The following is a 21,672-nucleotide window of genomic DNA, read 5'->3' as shown; positions in this document are numbered from 1 at the left end:
GTAGTCGCGGATGATGAATGGACGGATGAGAATTAGAAAAGTTCGGCGGATTATTCTGTTGTTTATACCCTTCTGGTTGTACATACGTACGTACTTTACTTGGCAAGTTCCACACAATCACCAGAAACGTCAAGCATCACACCTTTTCTGTACAAGTGAACATCATGCTGATGTGTCACACCCCGTCCATTCGTGAAAAGGAAAAACATCCAATCCTCCAAAAGAACAAAAGAACGAAAAAGGAGAAAAAAATCACCCATTCGAGCGCCCCGGCACATCCGGCTTGAACCACTTCTGCCGATTCGCCACCCTCTCGACAGTCCACCGCTGATGCGCTCTGGCGCTCATCTCGCACTTCAGCATCTTCTTCTCCACGGCCACCAGCGCGCGCCTCTGCTGCGTCGAGAGGCCCGTCAGTCCCATTTCGCTGCGGCGCGCGCCGAGTCGAAGACTTTGCTGAGACGGCGGCGCGCGTTGTGCCTCGGGGTCTTGAGTGTCGATGTGGGTCTGGTCATGCGAGCTTCTGACGGCGAGCGCTTGCTCTATGCCCGCGGTCGCTGCGAGAGCTCGTGCTCGGCGTAGCGAAGAGCGCTGGCGTGCGGCGTGGCGGTTTGGGATCGGGGATTTGTCGGCGGAGTTGAGGCGTGAGGATATGGTTGTGCCCGAGGCGAGCTGCATTTCTGTCGCGCAGTGCACGGCTTCTGCGGCTTCTAATGATGACGACTCCTCGCTCGATGGTTCCCAGAAGTCTAGGAGCTCTGCGTCGTCGTCTAGGTTCAGTCGACAATGTCCTTTTGCCAGCATGTGCTGTCTGATTCCCTGCACTGAATGCTTGTGTTGGCCGCAGTAGAGACAGTCGTTGTATTGCAGGACGACGGCGGCAATGTACCCCAGGAAGGTCTCGAGGTCGGTTAGTTGGGAGGCGTTGGGGATGTGGAAGCCGTGGGATTGCGTCATGTGCAATGTGCTTTGTTCGGTTGTTGGAGACTCGGTGTCGCAGAAGATGCATTTTGTCGTTGGGAAGGCTTCGAGAGATGGTTGTTCTGAAGTGAACTCGTCGGAGGAGGAGGACGACGACGACTCATCACTGCTCTGGTCGACTTCTTCGTCGGGCACTTCTTCGTGCGCTAGTGCATCGACCAGGCGCTCGAAGATATCAAGTGAGATGGGCGGCAGAGCCGCCACACGGCGTTTCATGTTATAGACACTGGAGCGATGAGATTCATGATTCACAGAGCTGAATGAAGAGAAAAGAAACTCACTGCCATGGCTCTTTCATGTGAGCACGCTGCTGCTCGGTGGTTTGAAAGGTCAAGGAGCACAGATTACATGAGAAGACTGCAGACAATGGCTCGGTGGGAGCTGTGACGCTGCTTCCGGCACTTGGGCTCTGAGTAGCAGTCATCATAAGAAAAAGGATACAGAGATTTGAACAAAGCTTCTCAGAGAATGGAGTCGTAAATGTGCAAGGGTGCAAATGAAAGTGATGCTATGAGAATACCTTACCTTCGAGCGCCTACCCTTTATGTTTCTCTACAGGAGGTATATTACGTATGTGAAAGTTGACGACCACGACGGATCACTGTAGTTGGTGCACTACTGCATCGATTGGAGACGAAAGACCAGAACGGAGCCGATGCAGCGGACGAGATTACACATGAGTCACTTCTGATGCACGTAAGCAGTCGATAGAGGGTGTGACTCCTCCATCACTCAGTGAAATCAACAGTCTGCTTGTGATATGATCCGAGCGGTAGCTGTACTAGACGAAGAGAGGCAGGTAAGAGAAGGCCTCTGCGACAGTGAGATGACTCATATCTGAGATTGAGTTGATCCGGGGGACGATCGGGCGGGATGGATGAGTCGGAGTGAAGCGATGTCTAGTCCAAAACAGGACGGCTTGTCCGAGGAGGGGGACTGTCTCAAAGCGGATTAGCGGGCGTTCTCCGCATGACGAAGCGACGGCGAAGTGAAAGGATGAAGGAGAAGCATCACATGTAATTATTATTATTATGAGTATACCATGATTGTAGTCCATCGACATAATAAGACAATACATTGATTCAATCGATCTAGCCTGACCAGCTTGAGCTCCCTCCTAGACACTGCACTCATCTTCTACAATTTGGGGTCCGGTATCTGGGTATATCGGACAATAATAATACTGGTGACGGGCAACATCAAACAACAATCAATGTCGACTCGCCTCTTCCTCTGAGCTTGCCGTCTGTCCGCCTTGACAGGGAAACCAAAAAAAGCAGAACATGGATCTCGCCAAAAGTCTGGTCCGCATAACAGCGCGAGCATTCTACAGCACAGAACATGTCCTGATCATCGACGCATTAGCCATCCACAGCACGCTGACGGACATCGACCTGGCCCATGTGCTGGGCATGCAAGTGAAAGGACTACGACGACTCTGCGGAAGACTGAAAGAAGACGGATTGATCTCTGTGCAATCGCGGGGCGAAAAAAAGGAAGGAGCGCCACCGGCGACGATCCCAGGCAAAGATGGCCAGGCGCCGCAATTCAAGGAGCGACTCTTCTACCGCGACTGGTACTATCTCAACTACCACCGCGCCATCGACAGTCTCAAGTACCGCATGTATAAGCTATCGCGCCACATCGAGTCTCTCGGGGCGCCGACGACAGAGAAGAAAGACCTCGTGTGTCCGCGCTGCAAGAGCTCCTACACCGAGCTCGAAGTCATGGATAACATCAGCGCCATGGGCGAGTTTCTGTGTCATATGTGCCAGCACCCGCTGGACCCAGCAGCCGAGGACGACGCGGGAGAAAACGAAAGCATGAAGCGTCTCAACGACCAACTCTCGCGCATCGTCGACATAATGCGCCAAATCGACAGCACCGACGTGCCCGAAAACGACTTCGACACCGCTTTGTCGCATGCCCTCCCCGTCGTCAGAGGCGAGTACAATCAAGCGCGCAAGATGCAGATCGTCGACGAAGTCAAGCCGTCACTGGCAAGCTCCAAAGGCCTGGCTCTGGCGCCCGAGAAAGTCAGCGTCTCCGTCATGGAAGACGGCGAAGAAGTCAAAATGGACCCGGACGAGCTGGCGCGCAAACGTGCCGACGAGGCAAAACAAAACATGCTGCCCGAGTGGATCTCGAAATCCACCATCAGCGGCGACATCACCTCGGTCGGCGCGAAGGAAGCGGCCGAGCGCGCGAGCAGAGACGCGCACAACATGGGTCTGCGCCTCGACAACGACAGCAGCGAAGACAAGAAGATCCGGACCGACGACGACGGCGTCATGGATTCCTACTGGGCGGCGCTCAAGGCAGAACAGGAGAGAGAAGCGCGCGAGCAAGTCGAAGACGAAGAAGACGAGGATGACGATGATGACGAAGAAGATGACTTCGAGGACGTCGATGTCGGGAACCCGTCTTCTTCTGCTACAGCCAATCCATCTGCATCCGCGGCTGCGAACTCTCTATCCTCCAGCGGCATCAACGCCTCGACGCCGAACACCAGCGGCCAAGTATCGAGCACCGCGACCGATGACGAAGGTCCCGCGGCGAAAAAGACCAAAACGAACGCAACAAGTACAACAGCGGCCAAAGGAACAAGCTCTACCACTGCCGCCGCCTCATCAGCTGCTGCTGCGAATACATCCGAAGAAGCAACCGCGCAAGAAGATTCCAAACACGGAGAGTCCGACGAGGACGAGCTCGAGTTTGAAGATATTTGAAATGAGAATCAGAGGCCGGTCAGGGACTCGGATGATCCAATGTTCTGAAGTAGTGCAGCCTGTAGTGGTCAAGAGGAAGGGGCAGACGGGCGGGGGTGACGCCGTGACAAGACGCTACGCTGGAGCTGTTGCGGGCGTGCTCTGAAAGGAAGGAAGAGAGAAGAGAGAAGAATACAGATGAATGATACCCAGAAAGGAAAAAAAAAAAAGAAACCCTCACAGGAATATGTAAATACACAACACTACAAAACGTTCAAAACACACTTCCAATCATGGATTACTTTTGTATTTGCTCGGTGCAGAGTGAAGTTACACAGGCTGCCGTCTTCTCTTTGTCCGGTCCGTCATACATGTCATCGTTTATTTCTCCACTCGGTCCATTTCCTTACGGTTCACAATGCAGTGGCACTGTCTCTATCATCACAAGATCTCTCAACCCAAAAATCTCCTAATCTCACCCCCGACACCCTCGAGATCAAGCAAAAAGGTATCATGACCGAACAGACTCCTGTCCTCGCCCAACTCGACGTGCGTGACACGTCTGTTGCCAACCTTCCTCAAGGCAGCCGCAATCTCTCTCTGCTGCCACGCAGGAAACAGAATATCGCTCGCGACGCCCATGACGAGGGTAGGCGTGTCTCTGAGCGCACCAAGCCCCTTGACGAGATCCTCGGGCGGTTCCTCGGCGACGACGATAGCATTTTGTGTTTCTCTCGCTTGCTCGGGAGACGACGCCATGAGGTCCGCTGAAGTCGTCTCTTGCTCTTCATAGGGCGTGTCCGGCAGCGTCAGATTGCACAGGCTGGCTTTTTCGTCTTCACCCCTCGCGGCGGCTTTGGCGACGTTGAAGCCGTCGAGCTTCCATGCGTTGTCTGCGCGCACCTTGTCCAGCATCGTCATGTGCTCTTCGCCGAGGTCGAAGAGGTCCATTGCTTTGCTGACATACAGCAAACTGTTGGCGTCGTATTCGAGACACCATTTCTCGCCGGCGTGGTCGAGGTAGGTCTCGATGAGGAAGTCCGGGCACAGAGCGGGTGGTTTGCTCGGGTCGGCTCGTCGGCGTCCGAAGCGCTGCTCCCATTCGGGTCCGCTGCGGTAGGTCACGGTGGCGATCTCTCGGGACAGCTTCATGCCTGCGTGCGGTGGGATCGAGTTGTAGTAGTTTCCGCGCGTCGAGGACCAGGCTGGGTCGTTCATGAGGACTTGGCGCTGCGTGTGTCGCATGGCGATGCTGTAGGGATGACTCCTGGCGCAACCGCTCACGCTGACGACTTTGCCCACTCTTTCTCGCTCGAGCACGGCGGCTGCGAGGGACTGCATCCCCCCCATGCTGCTTCCGACGCTGGCGTAGAGCTTGTTGATGCCCATCCAATCCAGCAGTCGGAATTGCGCGCGGACCATGTCCTGCATGGTCAAGATGGGGAATCGAGTGGCGTATCTCTCGCTCTGCGGATCAAACGAACTGGGGCCCGTCGAGCCGTAGCAGCCTCCTATGACATTGGTGCAGACGATGAAGTACCTGTTCGTGTCCAATGGTGCTCCCGGACCGATGAACTTCTCCCACCAACCCGGCTTGGGGTTTTTCTCTGTGCTCTTTGCGTGACTGCTGGCGCTCAGTCCCGTGTGCAAGAGGATGGCGTTGGATTTGTCTGCGTTCAACGTGCCCCATGTCTCGTAGGCCACGTCGAACTCGGGGAGGACACCGCCCCAGTCCAGCAGGATGGGGTCAGGACAGTGGTAGCGTTCGGTCTCGCCTGCTGCGTACGATGGTTCTGGTCCGGACAGAGACTTCTTCTGTAGTCTCTGGGTCTTGGTGTCTATGGCGTCCAGGCAGGGAAATGAGAGGGGCTGGTTCACGCTGTGGGGTTGCGCAGGGCGTTCGGCGTCGACGATGGCTTCCTGGGCTGATGTTGCCTGAGACTGCAGACTGCCGCGAGATGTAAAGGAGCGAGTAGTCGTCGCTGTGGGCAGAGGGACGAATCGCTTGCGTATGTTGGTTCGTCTGACCAATCCATTCGAGAGCTGCCGCGCCGAGTGCAGCACAGTGCGTGGTCCAGACATTGTTGTGGTAGTACACCACACTCACGATTCGTGCAGTCGCTAGTGTGTGCAGCTATGTGAGATGAGCAGACGAGAAATAATAAATATGATGCATTGATCAGCTCGTGATGATGACTGATCTCGGCTGTTTCTGTCTGTTTGTCAGCCTCCGGGGTCAAATCCTTGGCCGATGTCGCCGACTGAGCACGCAATCATTATTCCTGTACCTTACTCGTACGCCACCTCGTACTGGACAAGGTCAAGGATGCATTATCCTTTGTAGATGAACAACAGGTAGATCGATTCTATCGCATTGCAGACGCTCGGAGGAACAAAACACGATGGCCGAGGGAAGCCACTTCCTGTTGCAGCAAAGTAAATGCATCCACCAGTTTCAGGACATATAGTATTCTATCTACAAGTGTCATGTCTGGAACACACCCACTTTTCTGTGTTCCTTCGATATCTCGAGTAAGAGGTTGGAGGTGATTTCTGTTGACGTTCATGTTTCATGAACCATGTGTACGCATACCAAGGACATTTCATGCATCAGACATCAGACTACCACAACAGGCCAGGTACTCGAAAAGTCCAGATGATTAAACCCAAACTGAAACTGCTCAAAGTCGTAGCCAATGCTCGTGTTGACTGTGTATGGCAATCAGCACATCGATCATCACATCTCTCCAGGGGATACAAACCATAATGATAATACAGAACCGGACGTCTGAGGCTGGCGTGGTTGTACACCCCTTGACCACCTGGTGCATACACCTCGCCATGACTTCCCAAGACCAGAGTTCCCCCGTTCTCGGTCAAGCAGTCCTTGCCGTCTTGATCAACGAATGGTCCAGCAGGGCTGTCCGAGCGGCAGACCATGATCTTGTACTCGTCGCCGGCTGCAGCCAAGTCATTCGCCGGATTGCAACATTTACCAGACGAGAAGAACATGAAGTAATATTTAACACCGTCCACTACCCGCCAGAAAAGATATCCACCCTCGACAATGGCAGGTTCGACCTTTCCAGGAGGTATTGTGCTGTTGTAGACGAGGTTCTCGGGCCCTGCTGCGTTTGGCGACACCTCTAAAGGTGACGAGGGATCAAGCTCTGTTTCGAAGGTGCCGCTCCAGGACGAACCGAATGCAAAGTATACTGGACTGCTGTCGCTCTCCTGAAACCAGTTCGGGTCGATCCTGTTGTAGACGCTGTTGTTTGCTATGCCGATGCTCCCATGGTCTGTCCAGGAATCCACTTCGAGATTGCCAGAAGTGGCGACACCAATGTCCGAAGTTTGACTCCCAGATGTAGAAACGCTATAGTAGGCAAAGTAAGTCTCTTCGATCAGATGAACATCAGGAGCCTGTATATCGTTGTTAGATCCAAATGTGAATCAAAGCAAATGCTCTGCTTGCTCAATACCCAAATCCCCGGGTTGTCTATAGGCAGATCAATAATGCTCCCGTCAGGCAGCATAGCACCATCATACGTCCATGGACCAGTGATGTCAGGGGCAGAGGCGATAGCTATGTTGCCATTGGTGGATAGTCGAAACCATGTCCCGTCTGATGTCCGCCTGATCAAAGTCGGATCGTGAACGCCGGAGCAATTACCATTACAAGGCTCGGGGTTCGGGTAAGCACTAACATAGTGGAAGAACGAAGATAATGCTGCAAACACAGTGAGGCAGGCGGGAAGTGCAGTTCCGAAGGACATTGTTGCAGTTGAGTTTACTGAAACGATAATGCAAGAAGCGAGTGTCTCCACGTAGACGCAGTCAAGTCTTTATATTTTGAGTAGCATCAGCGACATGACAAGCCGGTCAGGACTACTAGCCTTGCCCATTCCTACGCCGTGCATGTACGCAACACCGACTTGAGTGGAAGAGCCGATGCTGTCTCGACATGGCATACCGCTTCTGACCATTCGTGGCGTTCCAACATCCATTTCTGATAGCGCTAGCACTGAGGACCATGATCAAACAACGACACTTACCAATAAGGCCATCCATGATAAAGTGGATACAAACAACTATGACCTCGCACGGGACGGATGAAGTGGAGTGTGCAGAATTGCAATGTACAAGAACATTGAGCCAAAGATAGGGCTCTACGCTTTGAGCACGATCAGGTGCCTCGCGTTCACTTTCGCGTCGTAAGTGACGTTCCAGGGTCTTTCCTCCACTGCAAGTCGCGTCTTCCACCAGTGATCCTCCACACCTCTGGACTATTTTTATGCTACACATGTCCAGTGAGAGTCGGTGTCCACCCTGCGACATCACTATGCCCTAATCATGTCAATCCATCCTTTGCCAAAAAGCGCCGTGAGGATCATTGGATCTTCACAAACATTGACCGATCCTGCCTCGGTAGTAAAGGAATTGATCGATAATGCCATTGACGCGAGGGCAACTTCTATATCCGTAGAGATATCGGCGAATGCTCTCGACCTGATACAAGTCCGCGACAATGGCCATGGTGTCGCCCCTGATGACCGCGCAATGGTCGCAAGAAGATATTGCACCAGTAAGATCACCGATGAGACCAGTATTGCAACATTAGGTGGCTTGTATCTTGGATTTCGTGGCGAGGCATTGAACAGTGCTGCCGAGATGAGTGGTGGCCTGTCGATCGTGACTCGAGTATCAGGAGAAGAAACCGCCACCATGATGACAATCGGCGAGGACGGTGAGGTTTCTTCATATGAGGTTGCTTCTCATCCTACCGGAACTACTGTTCGGATCACAAACTTCCTAAAGAAGCATCCGGTCCGGCGCCAAATAGCCATCAAAGGAGCTGCTAACATCCTGGCTAAGATTAGACTGATCATGCAAGCATATGCCTTTGCCAAGCCCAATGTCAGACAATCGCTACGAGTCCTGAAAGCTAAGCATGATCGAGACAATTGGACCTATGCCCCTAGGACCGACGCCCATATGAGCGAGATAGCAATGAAGATTGTAGGAAGACCATGCGCCTCACAATGCGCTTGGTTCGACTATGAGCACAACCACGTCAAAGTGCAGGCTTTTGTGCCTCGTGTTGATGCCGATATATCCAAGATCAGCAACGTAGGACCCTTCCTTTCGGTTGACTGCCGACCTGTTGCTTCCAACAAAGGCACTTTCAAAAAGATTGTAAAGACGTTCAAGGAGCATCTCAAAGAAACATGCCAAGAGCTAGAGGTTGCAAAAGATCCTTTCATCTATATGAACATTACTTGTCCCGAGGGAAGCTATGATCCGAATGTTGAACCGTCCAAAGATGATGTACTTTTCGCAGACCCTGACATCGTGCTTGCTGTGGTGAGAAAATTCTTCCAGTCCATACTGACGACTACCGAAGAGCCTCGAAGACAACCCGAAGAACCCAGCACCATTCAGCAAAGTGCAGAAGTTGGTTGTGAATTGCAGTTGGCGGCTAAGCTAGCTGGAAATGTTCGAAACCTGGATACAACTCAGGATGAAACTCCGGAGAGACTATACCGTGAACGGAATGATAACATGTACGACCTGGATCCCGACGACCTGGCTTTCATCACAAGCGTTGCAGATGGGTCAGAAGCACAAATAGACCATAATGATGAAGAGACTTTGCATTCGTCGGACGCCGGCCCATCGTCTTCTAATCCCTGGATCATGGCAAAGATCAACGGACGAACTGGAAGGTCACTTGGTGGCCATAAGCAGCAAGCGCAGCTCATGACACCTTCGAAAGACGCTGTCGACACCAATCACTCCTCTGGCTTATTCGTAGAAGGCGATTCTATGCGTTTTTCTCCGAGTATACACAGACATCCACCCACACCAGAAGCCTCATCACCTGCTCTGCACGCTTTCAGTGGCAACAGACAAGGTCTTCGCGTGGACATTGCCTCTGATGTTCCACAACCATTCCAGATATCGAGATCCGCCGCCCGAGTTCCAGAAGATGGTCCCCCTGATCGAAGTTTAAGATACATAGTGAGCACTTCGGCTCATGAGTCGCCACAGCAGATGGTCATACTCGATCAGGCGTCAGAAGATCATGAGAGTCAGGGTCTATCTCTCGATCAAATCCCAGATGCTCCTCAGCAAAAACATTCATCTATAAGAAAAGCCCAGCAAGTACATGATAAGCGCAAGAAGCAGGCTCGTGTCGATCCAGAGAGGGACGCATGGTTCCCTGTTCCGGAATTGACGAGATCTGCTCGCAAGACTAGATCACAGGACGGAAATCCTGGCAGTACTAAATGGAACAGTGCTTCGGAGCCTCTGGGCCTATCCCCGCCACCTAACAATTCGGACATTCGTAGTTTCATCGGTCCACGAAGGCTCGCAGCTGGTTCAAGCCCCTCACACCCCTCTGAAGAGCTGCTATATGAACCGGACGAGAACATGGATCCACGAGTGCTACTGGCCAGCAAAGGAAACGTCGACTTTGTTTCTGCCAGCAAGCTCAGTCTGGATGACGCTGCTACACAGCAACATGCACCACATCCACTTTCATCGCTTCGACAAGCGAAACGCAGAAAGACATACGAGAACGCTTTCCCAGCACCCAACGACCGCAGGACGTTGGCAACATCAGTAACAGCAGAAGACGACAGTAATCACTCTCCAACTCTACTCCGCCCCTTCATGACCGCCACGACCCACCAACAAGCCACCAACAAACCCCACCGAATCAAATCATCCTACCTGCCCCTAGAAACCACACCCGCAGACCACCACGTCCAATCCCTTCTCTTTCTCTCACCTACGTCAATCACCTCCCTCGCACGCTCATCAGTCCTGCTCAACACGAACCCAGCGTCTGCGCAAGAAAGTCCAGCATGGAACTCACCAGCCTCAGCCTACTGTTCGGCTTTCGAAGCGCGATACTTGTACGACGCGGTTCTGGACAAGTGGACCACTCGTCTACATGTGCTTTTGCAACGCAAATTTCCAGAATATGAGATGATGGGTGATCTGGGCAGATCGGTTGGCGAGGCTCTCCAAGGAGCAGGAGGGCGAGACTGATGGCTTCGTGTCCGCGCCGTGTGATCTGGAGAATTGTGTATGTGATTTGAGGCTTCCGAGCTACACTGCAGTGATGTCTATTCCTCCACCTCTACCATTCTTCGCATTCTCGGGCATGGATGTCGATACGTTCGGGCAGAGCCCTGTCTGGTCCTATTACTGATTATCGATGACATGTCAAGGGCGTCTTGATACATCCATGAAGCGAAACTCCTGACCCATCGATCGACAGCGGATGAAGTCAGGCATCTTGATGCATCCGGAAGAGATCCATCTGGCTCTCCTCTTCTACTTCCAGCCGACTGTGGTTAGCACCATGAGAGTCTCGTCCTCTGGCATCCTGGACTGGACTTCTTCAGCGGTCGGAGCCATTGCCTGACTCACTGATTGCACAACAGGTGAAGCAACGTGTGTCCTGCAAGTCATATCATGTCGATGGATAGTCATGTCGACGTCCACAACTCCCACTCGGTTTCTCTCTTCACATGCATCGCCATCTCTTATTAGTATTCTTTTCAATCTTTTTGTTCTCCGTCTTTTGTCTTCTGCTTCTCTGTTTTCTAGTATAAATACCCCCCGTTACATTACGTAGTTCCAGCTTTTCTTTGTGATTTAGTATAGATACCCAGTCTTATATCCTTCTCGGCTCTCTTGCATCTAGCATGGATACCCCCATCAAATTGACCCGGCTTTTTCTCGTAGTATAGATCTCCGCATCACATATTAGCTCTAGCTTTTGATTCCCTACTACAGATACTTCCATCAATGATCCATCACTCCATGCCCCAAACCAGTGAGTATATCGAGAACATATTACATGATTGCATCAACACCTCCAAAAGTTCGCTGTCAAATAGAAAATAAAAAGGTAATACAGGAACTTTCTGATATATGTCAAAACATCCAAGTCCGCTACTGAAGACTCCTCTCGTCACATTTGTCAATGCACATACATTCACACAGATACATCTAGGCTGTAGTCTGACATTACAAACTCAACGATAACATCAGCTAGGTGCTATCAGAGGTGTAAAAGTAACCCTTGAACCTATCGCTGTTATCCAGTTTGCACTCTCTGATAACCCAATAGCAAGCCATGAGCAGCTTGGGGAATCTAGAGGTCCAATAAGTCAGGTACCCCTTCGGCAGCGACCCAACTCTCTTCTTGACATCGTCTGGCATGTCTTCATAGTGATTCTTCTTATTGCGCAGAGCTCGAAGGAGATCCAACATACGTGATCCGGTGTATTTGCGTTGTTTGCCCAGTGTGTCGATGAACTTTTGGTCGAGTTTCTTGAGAAAGTCCTCCCGAGGGATGACATCTGGTCCCCAGCTTTCGAGTACGTTCAGTTGCTCCGATGGTGGATCGCGGGTTTCGCGTTCGAAGTGATCCGAGACATCACACAAGAATGCCAATCGCTTCTCCGGTGACCAGAAAAAGGGGTGCTCTTTGACTTGCTTGGCCGTCGGACGCTGTTCGGGATGGTGTGAAAGCATCGAAGTGATCAATTGCATCGGCTCCTCTGTGTCGGTGCCAAGGTCCAACTTGTGCATGTTCAGCGGCAAGTTCTTCTTGATATTGACTTCGCGGATCATGGTCCAGCCCTCGTCGTCATCAAAGGGATGGCAACCGCCCGTGAGAACCCAGAAGAAGAGACATCCAAGTGAGAAGATGTCGGCTGCTCGTTTGACTCCTTGGATGGTACCATTTCCACTGGAACTATCACTGCCGTTGCGCTGAGAGTGATTGCTGTGGCCATTGTTCGAATGGTCCCCTCGAGGTTCAGGCGAGTTGATCAGTTCCGGTGCTTTCCAACCGCTGGTACCAGCGTTGCTTGTGGGGTCTCGAATCGTGGACACATTCTCCGGCAAAGTTTTACATAGACCAAAGTCGGATATGACAAGTCTAGGCTCGGTAGAAATCTCGTTCCGCCTAGGGAAAGCGATTAGAATGTTTTGTGGCTTTATGTCTCGATGAATGATGCGTAGGCTGTGAAGATGCTCGAGTCCAGAAGCCAGCTGATGAAGGGCCTTTGGAGCGTCCTTTTGTATGCCTGCCAGAAGCTTGCCCAACTGCTCGCGTCTTTCTTCATCTCTTGTGTCAGAATAGTACAGATCCCACAGACTCGCTTGACATAGCTCTACAGCAATGTAAAGGAAGTGCTGGTCTCTTTGCTGACAGAAGTAACGAATGACGTTACGATGATAGCCGCTGGCATGCAGGAAGGAGACCTCGGACGAAGCAAGCTCGTAATATTGTGACAACATACGCTTCACAGCAACATCTTGGCCCTACGGAAATTGTTAGCATCTCTGTGGTGGAGGGGTGGGGGACAAGAGAGCGGACTACCTCAAAAGTACCGGCAAACACACAGGTGCCAGCGCTGCCATGACCAATATCTCGGTCCATGTCAATCAAAAGGTTGTTGATCTGGAGCTTACCCGACACGGTAGGACTTTCGGAAGCCTCGGGGCTGATGACGTTGATCGGCTGCAGAGTAGTCGACTTGATGGTGACGGTCTTTTCTGTCGGTGGAGGCGTGTTCTCCTTGTCGCTAGCAGGATCCTGTCGGCCTTTCTGCTGCTTCTCCAACTGTTCTTGACGCTTCTCCTTGGTCTTCCGACCTCCCCTGACACCTCTAGTGGCCTTCTTTTTGGGTTTAGTAGGGGTGCCATTGGCTTGCGGCGGACCGTCGGCTTGAGCCGTCTTCGAGGTTTTCGGAGTCTCATTGCCACTGACGTCTTCGATGACCACCTTGTCAGACTCGGAGTCCTCGTCCTTGGCAAACACAGTCTCTTCGGCGGGTTCAGGGAAGCGTACTTGCTTGGTGTGGGTGGGCTTGGGGGTCGTAGGGGGCTGCACAACGTCAGGCTCTGCCCGAGCCTCTTGGACATGGGGCTTTTGCAGCATTGTTCGAGATGGCTCGTTGAGCATGCGCAGCCAGGGCAGCAATGTCTTCCTTGCCAATGGGACTTGTCCGACTATAGCAATCAGGCCAAAGACGGCGAGGAAAGACAAGATTGCCAACATGATACTGTCGGTCCAGGCTCTCTTCTGGTAGAGGGCAACGCGAGTGTCGTTGAGAGTGTCGATGTGTCCTGATCCGATCGTGGGATAGTCTTGGCCGGGGGCTATAGTGAAGATGCTCTGTCCCGGGTCCGTGATTGGTGACAAGGGATGTACCCCGACCAACTTGGCCCGTTGCTTTGGTTGGTTCAGTCCTTGGATGAAAGCGACATCGTTCAGAGTGTCGGTGTAGCAGACGGCGTTGGACGCACCATCGGTGACTGTAGGGTACATCTTTTCAGACATGGCATACCAGCTGCCACTTTCGGTGCAGTTGACGAAGACCTTGTCCTCGGAAAAGACGTCTCCACCGGCAGGACCGATGGGCTGAGGCAGTAAGACAAGGGCAGCATCGACGGTATCGTCGACTCGAGCCGGACGTACAACGTCGAAGACGCGAGCGACCGGAGAATTGAACTTGTGCTTGAAGGTGATGGGAGCCTCGACGCCGGGACTGTGGCCATGATCGACTGCAAAGACACCTCCATTGTGCTGGATGTAGACATACTTGTCGTCCATGGTTTTGGCGTACTGGTCATGGAGGTCCCGATCGCGGTTGTTGGCGGTCCACTCAAAGTAGCGAATCGTGCATATCTGATCACCAGAGGTTTTGTCTTGGATGGCAACGGTGTATTCGGTGCGGCCCAGCGTGATTGTGCCGATGGACTCGCACTCTTCCTCTTCGAGCGACTCCATAGGGTTGACTCTCCTGCAGCTTCTGTCTTCGTTGCTGACGGTGCCTGCGGGACTGAAGGACTTTAGGATGTGGCCCGTGGCAGCATCTATGGTGAGAAGAGTGTTTTTCTTGTCGGCCGTGTACACGACGGGGGGCTCTTCCGAAGCGTAGGGGGACAACTCTTCGACCAGCTGACGCACGGAGAGCCCGGTCTTCTGGATGCCCGAGTTCAGGGAAGGGCTGTAGACGTAGAGGCTGCCGTCTTGTGTGGGTTCGACGATCCACAGGATATCGCCAGTGTCGGAAGCGTCTGATTCTGCCGTGCCTGTGGCGCCTCCGTGTGTGTTGGAGAGGTTGCGGTGGTAGACGGTCTCGACCATGGGTCTGTCGGCCTCGAGCATCCACTTGGCGGTGCCCGTCTTTCTGTCTCTTGCGTGTATCTTACCGTCCACGGTCGCCAGGAGAATAATATCCTCGACTTGCCAATCCTGCAGAGACCGCGCCGGGTGTCGCGAGTTGAGAGCAGCGGCTTGAGCCGATGATCGTGCAGGGGCTGCTCGAACAGCCTGTTCGGCTGGAGCAAGAGTCGCAAGGGCGCGCTCGTTGGAAGGGATCACGAAAGTGTCTTTGCCATTTCTGGGAGAATTGGGGGAGTTGAGGAGTGATTTTGCGTTTGGCGGTGTGTGCTGCTGCCTGCGTGCGGCATTGGCGTTGACACGGGGCGACGACGACGACGACGACGACGATGATTGCGGCTGCTGCTGCTGAGCAACCGCCAGGAGCGGTAGAGAGAAGAGGAGGAATCGAAGGGCATTGCTGACGCTCAGTGCTGGCGCACGGCGTCGACGTGACACGCCCTCATCCGCCATCAATTGCATGTCGTGCGTGAGATGGAGTCGGGCTTGAAAGGAGACGGTTCAAGGTCTCGAAGCACCCATGGGTGGGTGCATACACCAGACGACTGTGTACAGGAGATCCTGAATGATTCAGCAATGGGGGCCGAGTTGAGCTGAAAATGAGTCTCGTGAGGGTGCTGGAGTTGTGGGGTGCCTTGGGATGCACGTCACGTCACGGACGAGGAGCGGGCTGCCGGAATTCAGACAGACGCTGTCGGTATCTGATGGAAGAATATATGGAATGGATGAAGTGATTTGATGGTTTGTAGCGAGAATGAATTCTTGAAGGGTGCGGTCAAGGACGGAACCGTTATTGGCTGAGTGATCCTGATCCTGCCTCTTTCTGCCTCGAGCGACGCAGTAAAACAAGCAAGTGCAGCTGACGGAAGTGGAGCCCCTTCCTCGAAGGACTGGTACAGTACAAGGGATCAGGTACAGTATGAAATATGAGTGTTGAATGCAAACAGAAATAAGTATCGAGAGTATTGTACAATATGCAAGGTGCTCAGGTGTCGAATGGAACTACTTGTATAGCACAACACACTCTCTCTCATCACAACCGATGACAATAATTATCCAAGTGTGACCCTTGGGGATCACTTCCACTTCTCGAAGGCTCCTTGCTGCGGCTACTGCGTCGATCCAATCACGTGTCGCACACAGTCCAGCCAACCAACCCCACATCCAGAACACCACTGTTTCTGTTAAACACAAACACGGCCGCCCACATGCTCTACCAATTGTCTATCATGTTTCGTACGGGTCGAAGCGAGGTTTTTCTTTTGCTTTTGCTCTCGGGCTATCGTCACTGCTTATTCATGTCACGGCTTCTCTTCCCGAGGTAGTCTGCATCAACCATGTCCAAACACATCATCGGCCCTGATTTTGGAGGTGCCATGAACCCTGAAAAACGCCCTCTGACTCGTAGTCCCCCTTTGTGAACCCCACGCCATTACCATGTCTGTGTGCGCCGCTAAAACCGCTTTCCGCCGCTTGACCCTGAAGATCTTAGCACACAGCAACACCATAACTTGTCCGATCCAGATAAGTGCCGGCTTGTCTCCGTCACTTGTATGGAGGTGTGGAGCTACAGTAATGCTTATGTCTCTACTGGTGCAATGCTTTGGACATGGACTTTTGAACACCCGACGGCTGCATCAGAGCACTCCATCAATCGATACTTACCATCTCTATCAGGACTCATGATGTTGTGTCTAACCCCGACTTACCTCCGTGCTGTTGATCAATCAGACATACATTAGTTAGCTTCCCGATGTAGCAACAGGTAGGAGGAGACAAGAGGATTGCAACTCAGCCTCAACCTGTCCTCTCATAACAATCGCTGCGTACTCATCCATAGGCATTATATTTCTAGCCATAAGAACCGTCGGCGGCCCTCCGATACGTACAGCGGAATGGCAGCCGACCCTGTCCTGGCTGATAGCACAGCAGTCGCCGCTGCCAGCGAGGAGACCCCCCTACTCCAAGCTGATCCAGAAGTACTGAGATCCGATGCCGAGTCCCAGAACCATAGCAGCCTTGTCGAAGACGAAGATGAAGACGACAAACCATTACCAAAGCGCCAGATCTTTCTATTGTGCTACTGTCGTGCGGTCGAGCCTTTGGCCTTTTTTTCTATATTCCCTTTCATCAATCAGATGATCCAAAGTATCGGCGTGCGAGAAGAAGATGTTGGCTTCTACTCTGGTCTCATAGTATGTTTCCTCCACAGCGTTCGCTTGGCCATTACTCATCTACCTTTGCTATAGGGATCCCTCTTTCATTGACACAGATGGCCTTCATGATCTCCTGGGGCCGCGCCTCTGACAAATTCGGGCGAAAGCCCATTCTCGTTGCTTCTTTGTTCGGAGTCGGCGTTACAGTGTCTCTCTTTGGTCTGTCCAAGACAATATGGCAAATGGTGCTATTCCGGTGTCTTGCAGGCGTCTTCTCTGGCACCGTTGTGTAAGCAGAGACATCGGCATCAGAAGGCATTGACACAAAAACGCTAATTGGCGCTCTAGAACTGTACAGGCCATGGTCAAGGAGCATAGCACAAGTAAGACGCAAGCATATGCCTTCAGCTACTTTGCATTTGCCGGTAATATTGGCATATTCTTCGGGCCAATGTTCGGCGGGTACCTTACCATCTACATTTTCTATTAATATACACTAACATGTCTTGCAGGTGGTGCTCTGGCAGATCCCGCGGGACAATACGGGGGACCCTTAAAGAAAATCCAATTCTTCCACGACTATCCCTACGCATTGCCCTCCCTAGCGGTTGGTGTAGTGGGCTTGTCAGCCGCTGTGATCAGTGCTTTCTTCGTAGAAGAGACATTGCAGTCCAAAAAGAGCGCTAACGTAGTGACGAGCGAGCCGCCAATGTCAACATGGGAATTGATCAAATCGCCTGGGGTTGCCAACGTGCTTTCCTTATACAATGTGATCAGAATGCTCGGCATGGCCTACACTGCTGTTGTGCCCGTCTTTTGGTTCACAAGCGTCTCAAAAGGTGGAGTCGGCTTCACTCCTCTCCTCATCTCCATCTTTCTTGGGGCGGCGGGCCTCAGTCAATCGCTTTGGACATTGTTCGTTTTTCCTAGGGCCCATGATCGCTGGGGGACCGGCGGTGTGTTGCGGTTCTGCGGCATCGTCTGGCCTGCGATGTCTCTGATCAACCCGGTCTGCAATGCCTTTCTGCGCCAAGGCTGGGAGGCAGCCTTTTGGACAGTCATGCCGCTAGGTCCCTTGATTGGCAGCTCTTGCATCATGTCACTTACATCCGTTCAACTGGCACTGAATGACATCTCGCCAAGTCCGGCGGTTTTTGGAACATTGAATGCAGTAGCATTGGCTGTGAGCAGTGGCGTCAGAGCATTCACGCCGGCCCTATTTGCCAGCCTGTTTGCCGCGGGTGTCAGAGGTCAGATACTGGGCGGATACTTGGCCTGGGTGGTTTTGGTCATATTGGCTCTGGGAGTGGCTGTCACCATCCGCTTCTTGCCAGCGAAAGCACAGGGGTTGCCTCAGAAAGTCGCAGATGGGGAAAATGACCAAGAGTGAGACTTGTATTTGTGTGGTATGATGACAATTACATGATGTTCAGCTGCATGATCAGACATGGCTATCAATGTCGTAGTATTCACCGACTGGCTGAAGGAATAACTTGAAGACGCGGATCTGGAAAGCCGATCCAGTTTACTAATCTGATAGGGGAATCAACGTTTGCAAGCAAGCACGGAGAGATAGCACTATCTTTTGAGTAACCGAAATGTTTTGACACTTACCACATGCTTGCAGCATCGACTCCATCTTGTGCTATGCTGCCTTACTCCTGTATCTGGCGTCAAATGGACATGGACAGCCATCACCCTGACAACGGATAGGGCCTTGGCATATGACCGACCCTAGAGATGATCGTTGCGCGAGTCCCCCGTAAAGAGCAACAAACCGCCCGCTCTCCTTTGTTACTTAGTCCTCTGTCATACGAAAAACCGCTACTATCAAACTAATCCTCGAGATCTCTCTTCCATTCCTCTACCATCCCCGAGAAAAACATCTTTGCGAGCGAACAAGAAACAAAAAATGGTAAGTCATGCGATCAACCTTTTTTCCTCCAATTGCGGCATTCCGAGTCGAGTGCGAATCTCGGCAGACCCTGCCGTTTTGGGGAGGGGTGGAACAGAACCACAAAGAGGAGGGGGTTGGGTGGGAAAGTTGGTTCTCGGCAGATGCAGAGAGCAGGAAAAGAGAACAGCTTTGTTTGTGTATATGTGTTGTGTATGCGTTTCGGTTGCGACAGAAGAAGCGATCACTGCCTTCTCCCCCCTGTTTTCCTGATTCGACAACAAGAAAGCTGCTTTTTCCTTTTCGGCAACCACAACAACAAATCGGACAGCAGCAGCAGCAGCAGCAGCAGCACAGTCTCCGGATCACCACAACAATATCCCCGCGGCTATCCCCTGATCAACGCATCCTCGTGCAACGGACTCACTCACACTGAAACACATACACACAACACATATACATAACAATCTGCTGCACATCTCCATCTATCGGAAACCACAGATTCTTGAAAAACGAGAACATCACAGACACGCAAGAGAACAATCATTAATCGAATATGGCGGAACAACAGGCAAGCACCACCAACTACAAGGAGGCTTTCGCCCTCTTCGACAAGCGCGGCAACGGACGTGTGTCTCTGAACCAGCTCGGTGATCTTCTGCGCGCGTGTGGACAGAACCCCACGCTCGCCGAGATTGGAGACTTGGAGCAAGGAATCGGCGGCGATTGTGAGTATTTTTCTTTTGTTTACCAGCAAACAGCCTCTCGACGAGAGAATGCGAAGCGACATAAGGCCAAAGAGAAGGAGAATATCGAGACACAGAGTCGCGAGAATAACAAGTCACACACGACTATGAAGAAACACGAGGAGATACGACATGGAAGAACAGCAAGCGCTAATACAACTCTCCACCAGTCGACTTCGAGTCCTTCAGCAAAGTCCTCAACCGCCCAGGCGGTTTCCGCGATCCCGGCGAGCCCGAGGAATACTGCCGCGGCTTCCAGGTCTTCGACAAGGAGATGACGGGCTTCATCGGCGTCGGTCAGCTCAGATACATCCTGACCAACCTGGGCGAGAAGATGAGCGACGACGAGGTCGACGAGTTGCTCAAGGCTGTGGACACCACGTCAGGAGAGATCAACTACATGGGTATGTTTATCTTGCGGTCGCGCCTAATTTCTAAAGAGTTTCAATGGACTGACGGGCGATGTAACACAGATCTCGTCAAGACCATTCTCGCAAACTAGAGGGTGATTTTCCGGTTGCGAAGAGGAGAAAGGGTTGGGCTGGGAAGGATGGATGGATTAGGTCCATGGAAATGGACGGAGTGATGGAGTCTTCTTTTCCCACTCTCCGCTGACGGGTAAATGAGCATCGGTCCGGCGTTTTTTTTTTGTTTTCTTTACTTCTTCTTTTTATTTACACCTTTTTGATTATTTCGAAGTTGGTTTCAAGTCTCCTTTTTTCCTTCTCCGGGCGTAAAGTCTTGTGATGGAAAAGAGACTCGGAGGTAGAAAGTGTATATGCATGGCAGAGCATCTGTTTGCATTCTCGCTAGTGTGTTGCTATATATATGAGGAGCAACAGATGGGGATACTCGATGCACTGGTTCGGTTGGTCTTGATCCGCTGTTGCTGTCCTACAGTACAAAAGACGTCTTTGCGCCCTCCCCTCGTCCGTTTCATTCTCTTTCTTTGAGCATCGGGTTCTCGTTTGCAATTGGCCTTTTCTTGCTTTTCGTGACGTCCCGCAGTAGAGTAGTCATTCCAGAGCATCATATAACTCCCCGACTCGCTTCTACTCTTTAGCAGGGAATAACGCGCCTCCTAATTCATGCATTGAATCCATTCATAGCGAACACCCGGCGCTCTCATCCTGCTCGCGCAGAACAGCACTTCCCTCGACCCCATTATCCCTCTCCATCTCCCGCGCCAACCACTCGGCCTCCTTCTTCATAGTCTCCATATCCCTCGGTTTGCGATCCTCATCACTCTGTTTCGGGAACCGATTATACTTTTTCTTCCCACCTTCCTCCTGCTCCCGCTGTTGCTCCTCAAGATGCAACCCGACATCCCCCTCCTCGCCCTCAAGCAACTCATACATCTTATCGCCGCCGCCCCTCGAGTCCATATCGCCCCATCTCCGAGGGATGATATGCGCGTGCACATGCGGCACGCTCTGGCCCGCCGCCGGCCCGTCCTGGATCGCGATGTTGAAGGCGTCCGAGCCGTACAGGCGTTTCAGCGTGCGCTCGACTCTTTGCACTGTTTGGAAGAGGTCGTTGATTTCGGGCGCGGCAAGGTCCGTCATGTGGCTTACACGGCGCAGGGGCGAGACTAGCACGTGGCCTGGTAGGAGGGGCTTGAGGTTCACGAGGCAGAAGGAGTGTTGCGTTTTGTGGAAGACCTGTGCGGGAGGGGTTGGGTCAGTTGGAGAGGATCTGGGGGATTGGATTGCTGTTGGGCTTGGGTTTTGAGATGCTGGCTGTGCGCGATCTGCTTGTGTATATGTTTCGACCTCTCTTTCTGTCGCCAATTCATGTCTTGCAATTCGCCGCCGAAAGATGACCCGAAAACCAGACGATTTTCAAAAACAAGCAAATGCGAGAGACAGATATCACGAAGAAGAAAAACGTACCTGGGGCGTCACAGCAAACTGCCCGAAATAAATAATCTTGCTCATCGCCGAAGATGAAGGAGGCATCTCTCCTGCCG

General features: G+C 52.3%; 10 protein-coding genes across 11 annotated transcripts; 5 read left to right on the top strand and 5 right to left on the bottom strand.

Annotated features, from left to right (window-relative positions):
• Nucleotides 1-252: 252 nt before the first annotated feature.
• Nucleotides 253-1,405, bottom strand: AAFC00_002637 (uncharacterized protein; the record flags this gene model as incomplete). Its single annotated transcript, XM_069341979.1, has 2 exons — nt 253-1,207; nt 1,263-1,405. The coding sequence occupies 2 exons, from the start codon at nt 1,403-1,405 to the stop codon at nt 253-255; spliced, it is 1,098 nt and encodes a 365-aa protein (XP_069198485.1).
• An 859-nt stretch (nt 1,406-2,264) lies between these two features.
• AAFC00_002636 (uncharacterized protein) lies at nt 2,265-3,710 on the top strand (the record flags this gene model as incomplete). The annotated part of the gene is made up of 1 exon (XM_069341978.1): nt 2,265-3,710. One exon carries the CDS (start codon nt 2,265-2,267, stop codon nt 3,708-3,710), a length of 1,446 nt encoding a protein of 481 aa, XP_069198484.1.
• A 432-nt stretch (nt 3,711-4,142) lies between these two features.
• On the bottom strand, nt 4,143-5,771 carry AAFC00_002635 (uncharacterized protein; the record flags this gene model as incomplete). The annotated part of the gene is made up of 1 exon (XM_069341977.1): nt 4,143-5,771. One exon carries the CDS (start codon nt 5,769-5,771, stop codon nt 4,143-4,145), a length of 1,629 nt encoding a protein of 542 aa, XP_069198483.1.
• A 535-nt stretch (nt 5,772-6,306) lies between these two features.
• On the bottom strand, nt 6,307-7,465 carry AAFC00_002634 (uncharacterized protein; the record flags this gene model as incomplete). The annotated part of the gene is made up of 3 exons (XM_069341976.1): nt 6,307-6,398; nt 6,452-7,112; nt 7,172-7,465. 3 exons carry the CDS (start codon nt 7,463-7,465, stop codon nt 6,307-6,309), a joined length of 1,047 nt encoding a protein of 348 aa, XP_069198482.1.
• A 577-nt stretch (nt 7,466-8,042) lies between these two features.
• AAFC00_002633 (uncharacterized protein) lies at nt 8,043-10,748 on the top strand (the record flags this gene model as incomplete). Its single annotated transcript, XM_069341975.1, has 1 exon — nt 8,043-10,748. The coding sequence occupies one exon, from the start codon at nt 8,043-8,045 to the stop codon at nt 10,746-10,748; it is 2,706 nt and encodes a 901-aa protein (XP_069198481.1).
• A 1,011-nt stretch (nt 10,749-11,759) lies between these two features.
• On the bottom strand, nt 11,760-15,369 carry AAFC00_002632 (uncharacterized protein; the record flags this gene model as incomplete). The annotated part of the gene is made up of 2 exons (XM_069341974.1): nt 11,760-13,040; nt 13,099-15,369. The coding sequence occupies 2 exons, from the start codon at nt 15,367-15,369 to the stop codon at nt 11,760-11,762; spliced, it is 3,552 nt and encodes a 1,183-aa protein (XP_069198480.1).
• A 1,433-nt stretch (nt 15,370-16,802) lies between these two features.
• AAFC00_002631 (uncharacterized protein) lies at nt 16,803-17,174 on the top strand (the record flags this gene model as incomplete). Its single annotated transcript, XM_069341973.1, has 2 exons — nt 16,803-17,102; nt 17,157-17,174. The coding sequence occupies 2 exons, from the start codon at nt 16,803-16,805 to the stop codon at nt 17,172-17,174; spliced, it is 318 nt and encodes a 105-aa protein (XP_069198479.1).
• A 131-nt stretch (nt 17,175-17,305) lies between these two features.
• AAFC00_002630 (uncharacterized protein) lies at nt 17,306-18,453 on the top strand (the record flags this gene model as incomplete). Its single annotated transcript, XM_069341972.1, has 3 exons — nt 17,306-17,352; nt 17,412-17,521; nt 17,576-18,453. 3 exons carry the CDS (start codon nt 17,306-17,308, stop codon nt 18,451-18,453), a joined length of 1,035 nt encoding a protein of 344 aa, XP_069198478.1.
• Nucleotides 18,454-18,975: 522 nt separating this feature from the next.
• On the top strand, nt 18,976-20,205 carry AAFC00_002629 (uncharacterized protein; the record flags this gene model as incomplete). Of its 2 annotated transcripts, XM_069341971.1 has the most annotated exons (4): nt 18,976-18,978; nt 19,529-19,685; nt 19,874-20,107; nt 20,177-20,205. In XM_069341971.1, 4 exons carry the CDS (start codon nt 18,976-18,978, stop codon nt 20,203-20,205), a joined length of 423 nt encoding a protein of 140 aa, XP_069198477.1. The 2 variants fall into 2 exon arrangements, with proteins under 2 accessions (XP_069198477.1, XP_069198476.1); XM_069341970.1 differs by lacking the exon at nt 18,976-18,978 and having other exon boundaries at nt 19,514-19,685.
• A 601-nt stretch (nt 20,206-20,806) lies between these two features.
• On the bottom strand, nt 20,807-21,661 carry AAFC00_002628 (uncharacterized protein; the record flags this gene model as incomplete). The annotated part of the gene is made up of 2 exons (XM_069341969.1): nt 20,807-21,364; nt 21,596-21,661. The coding sequence occupies 2 exons, from the start codon at nt 21,659-21,661 to the stop codon at nt 20,807-20,809; spliced, it is 624 nt and encodes a 207-aa protein (XP_069198475.1).
• Nucleotides 21,662-21,672: the final 11 nt, after the last annotated feature.

Source organism: Neodothiora populina, assembly GCF_041146345.1.
Source record: "Neodothiora populina strain CPC 39397 chromosome Unknown canker_contig_15, whole genome shotgun sequence".
NCBI classification, from domain to species: Eukaryota; Fungi; Ascomycota; class Dothideomycetes; order Dothideales; family Dothioraceae; genus Neodothiora; species Neodothiora populina.
The sequence above is the reverse complement of the archived record's forward strand: the minus strand, read 5'-3'. Positions and strand labels throughout refer to the sequence as shown.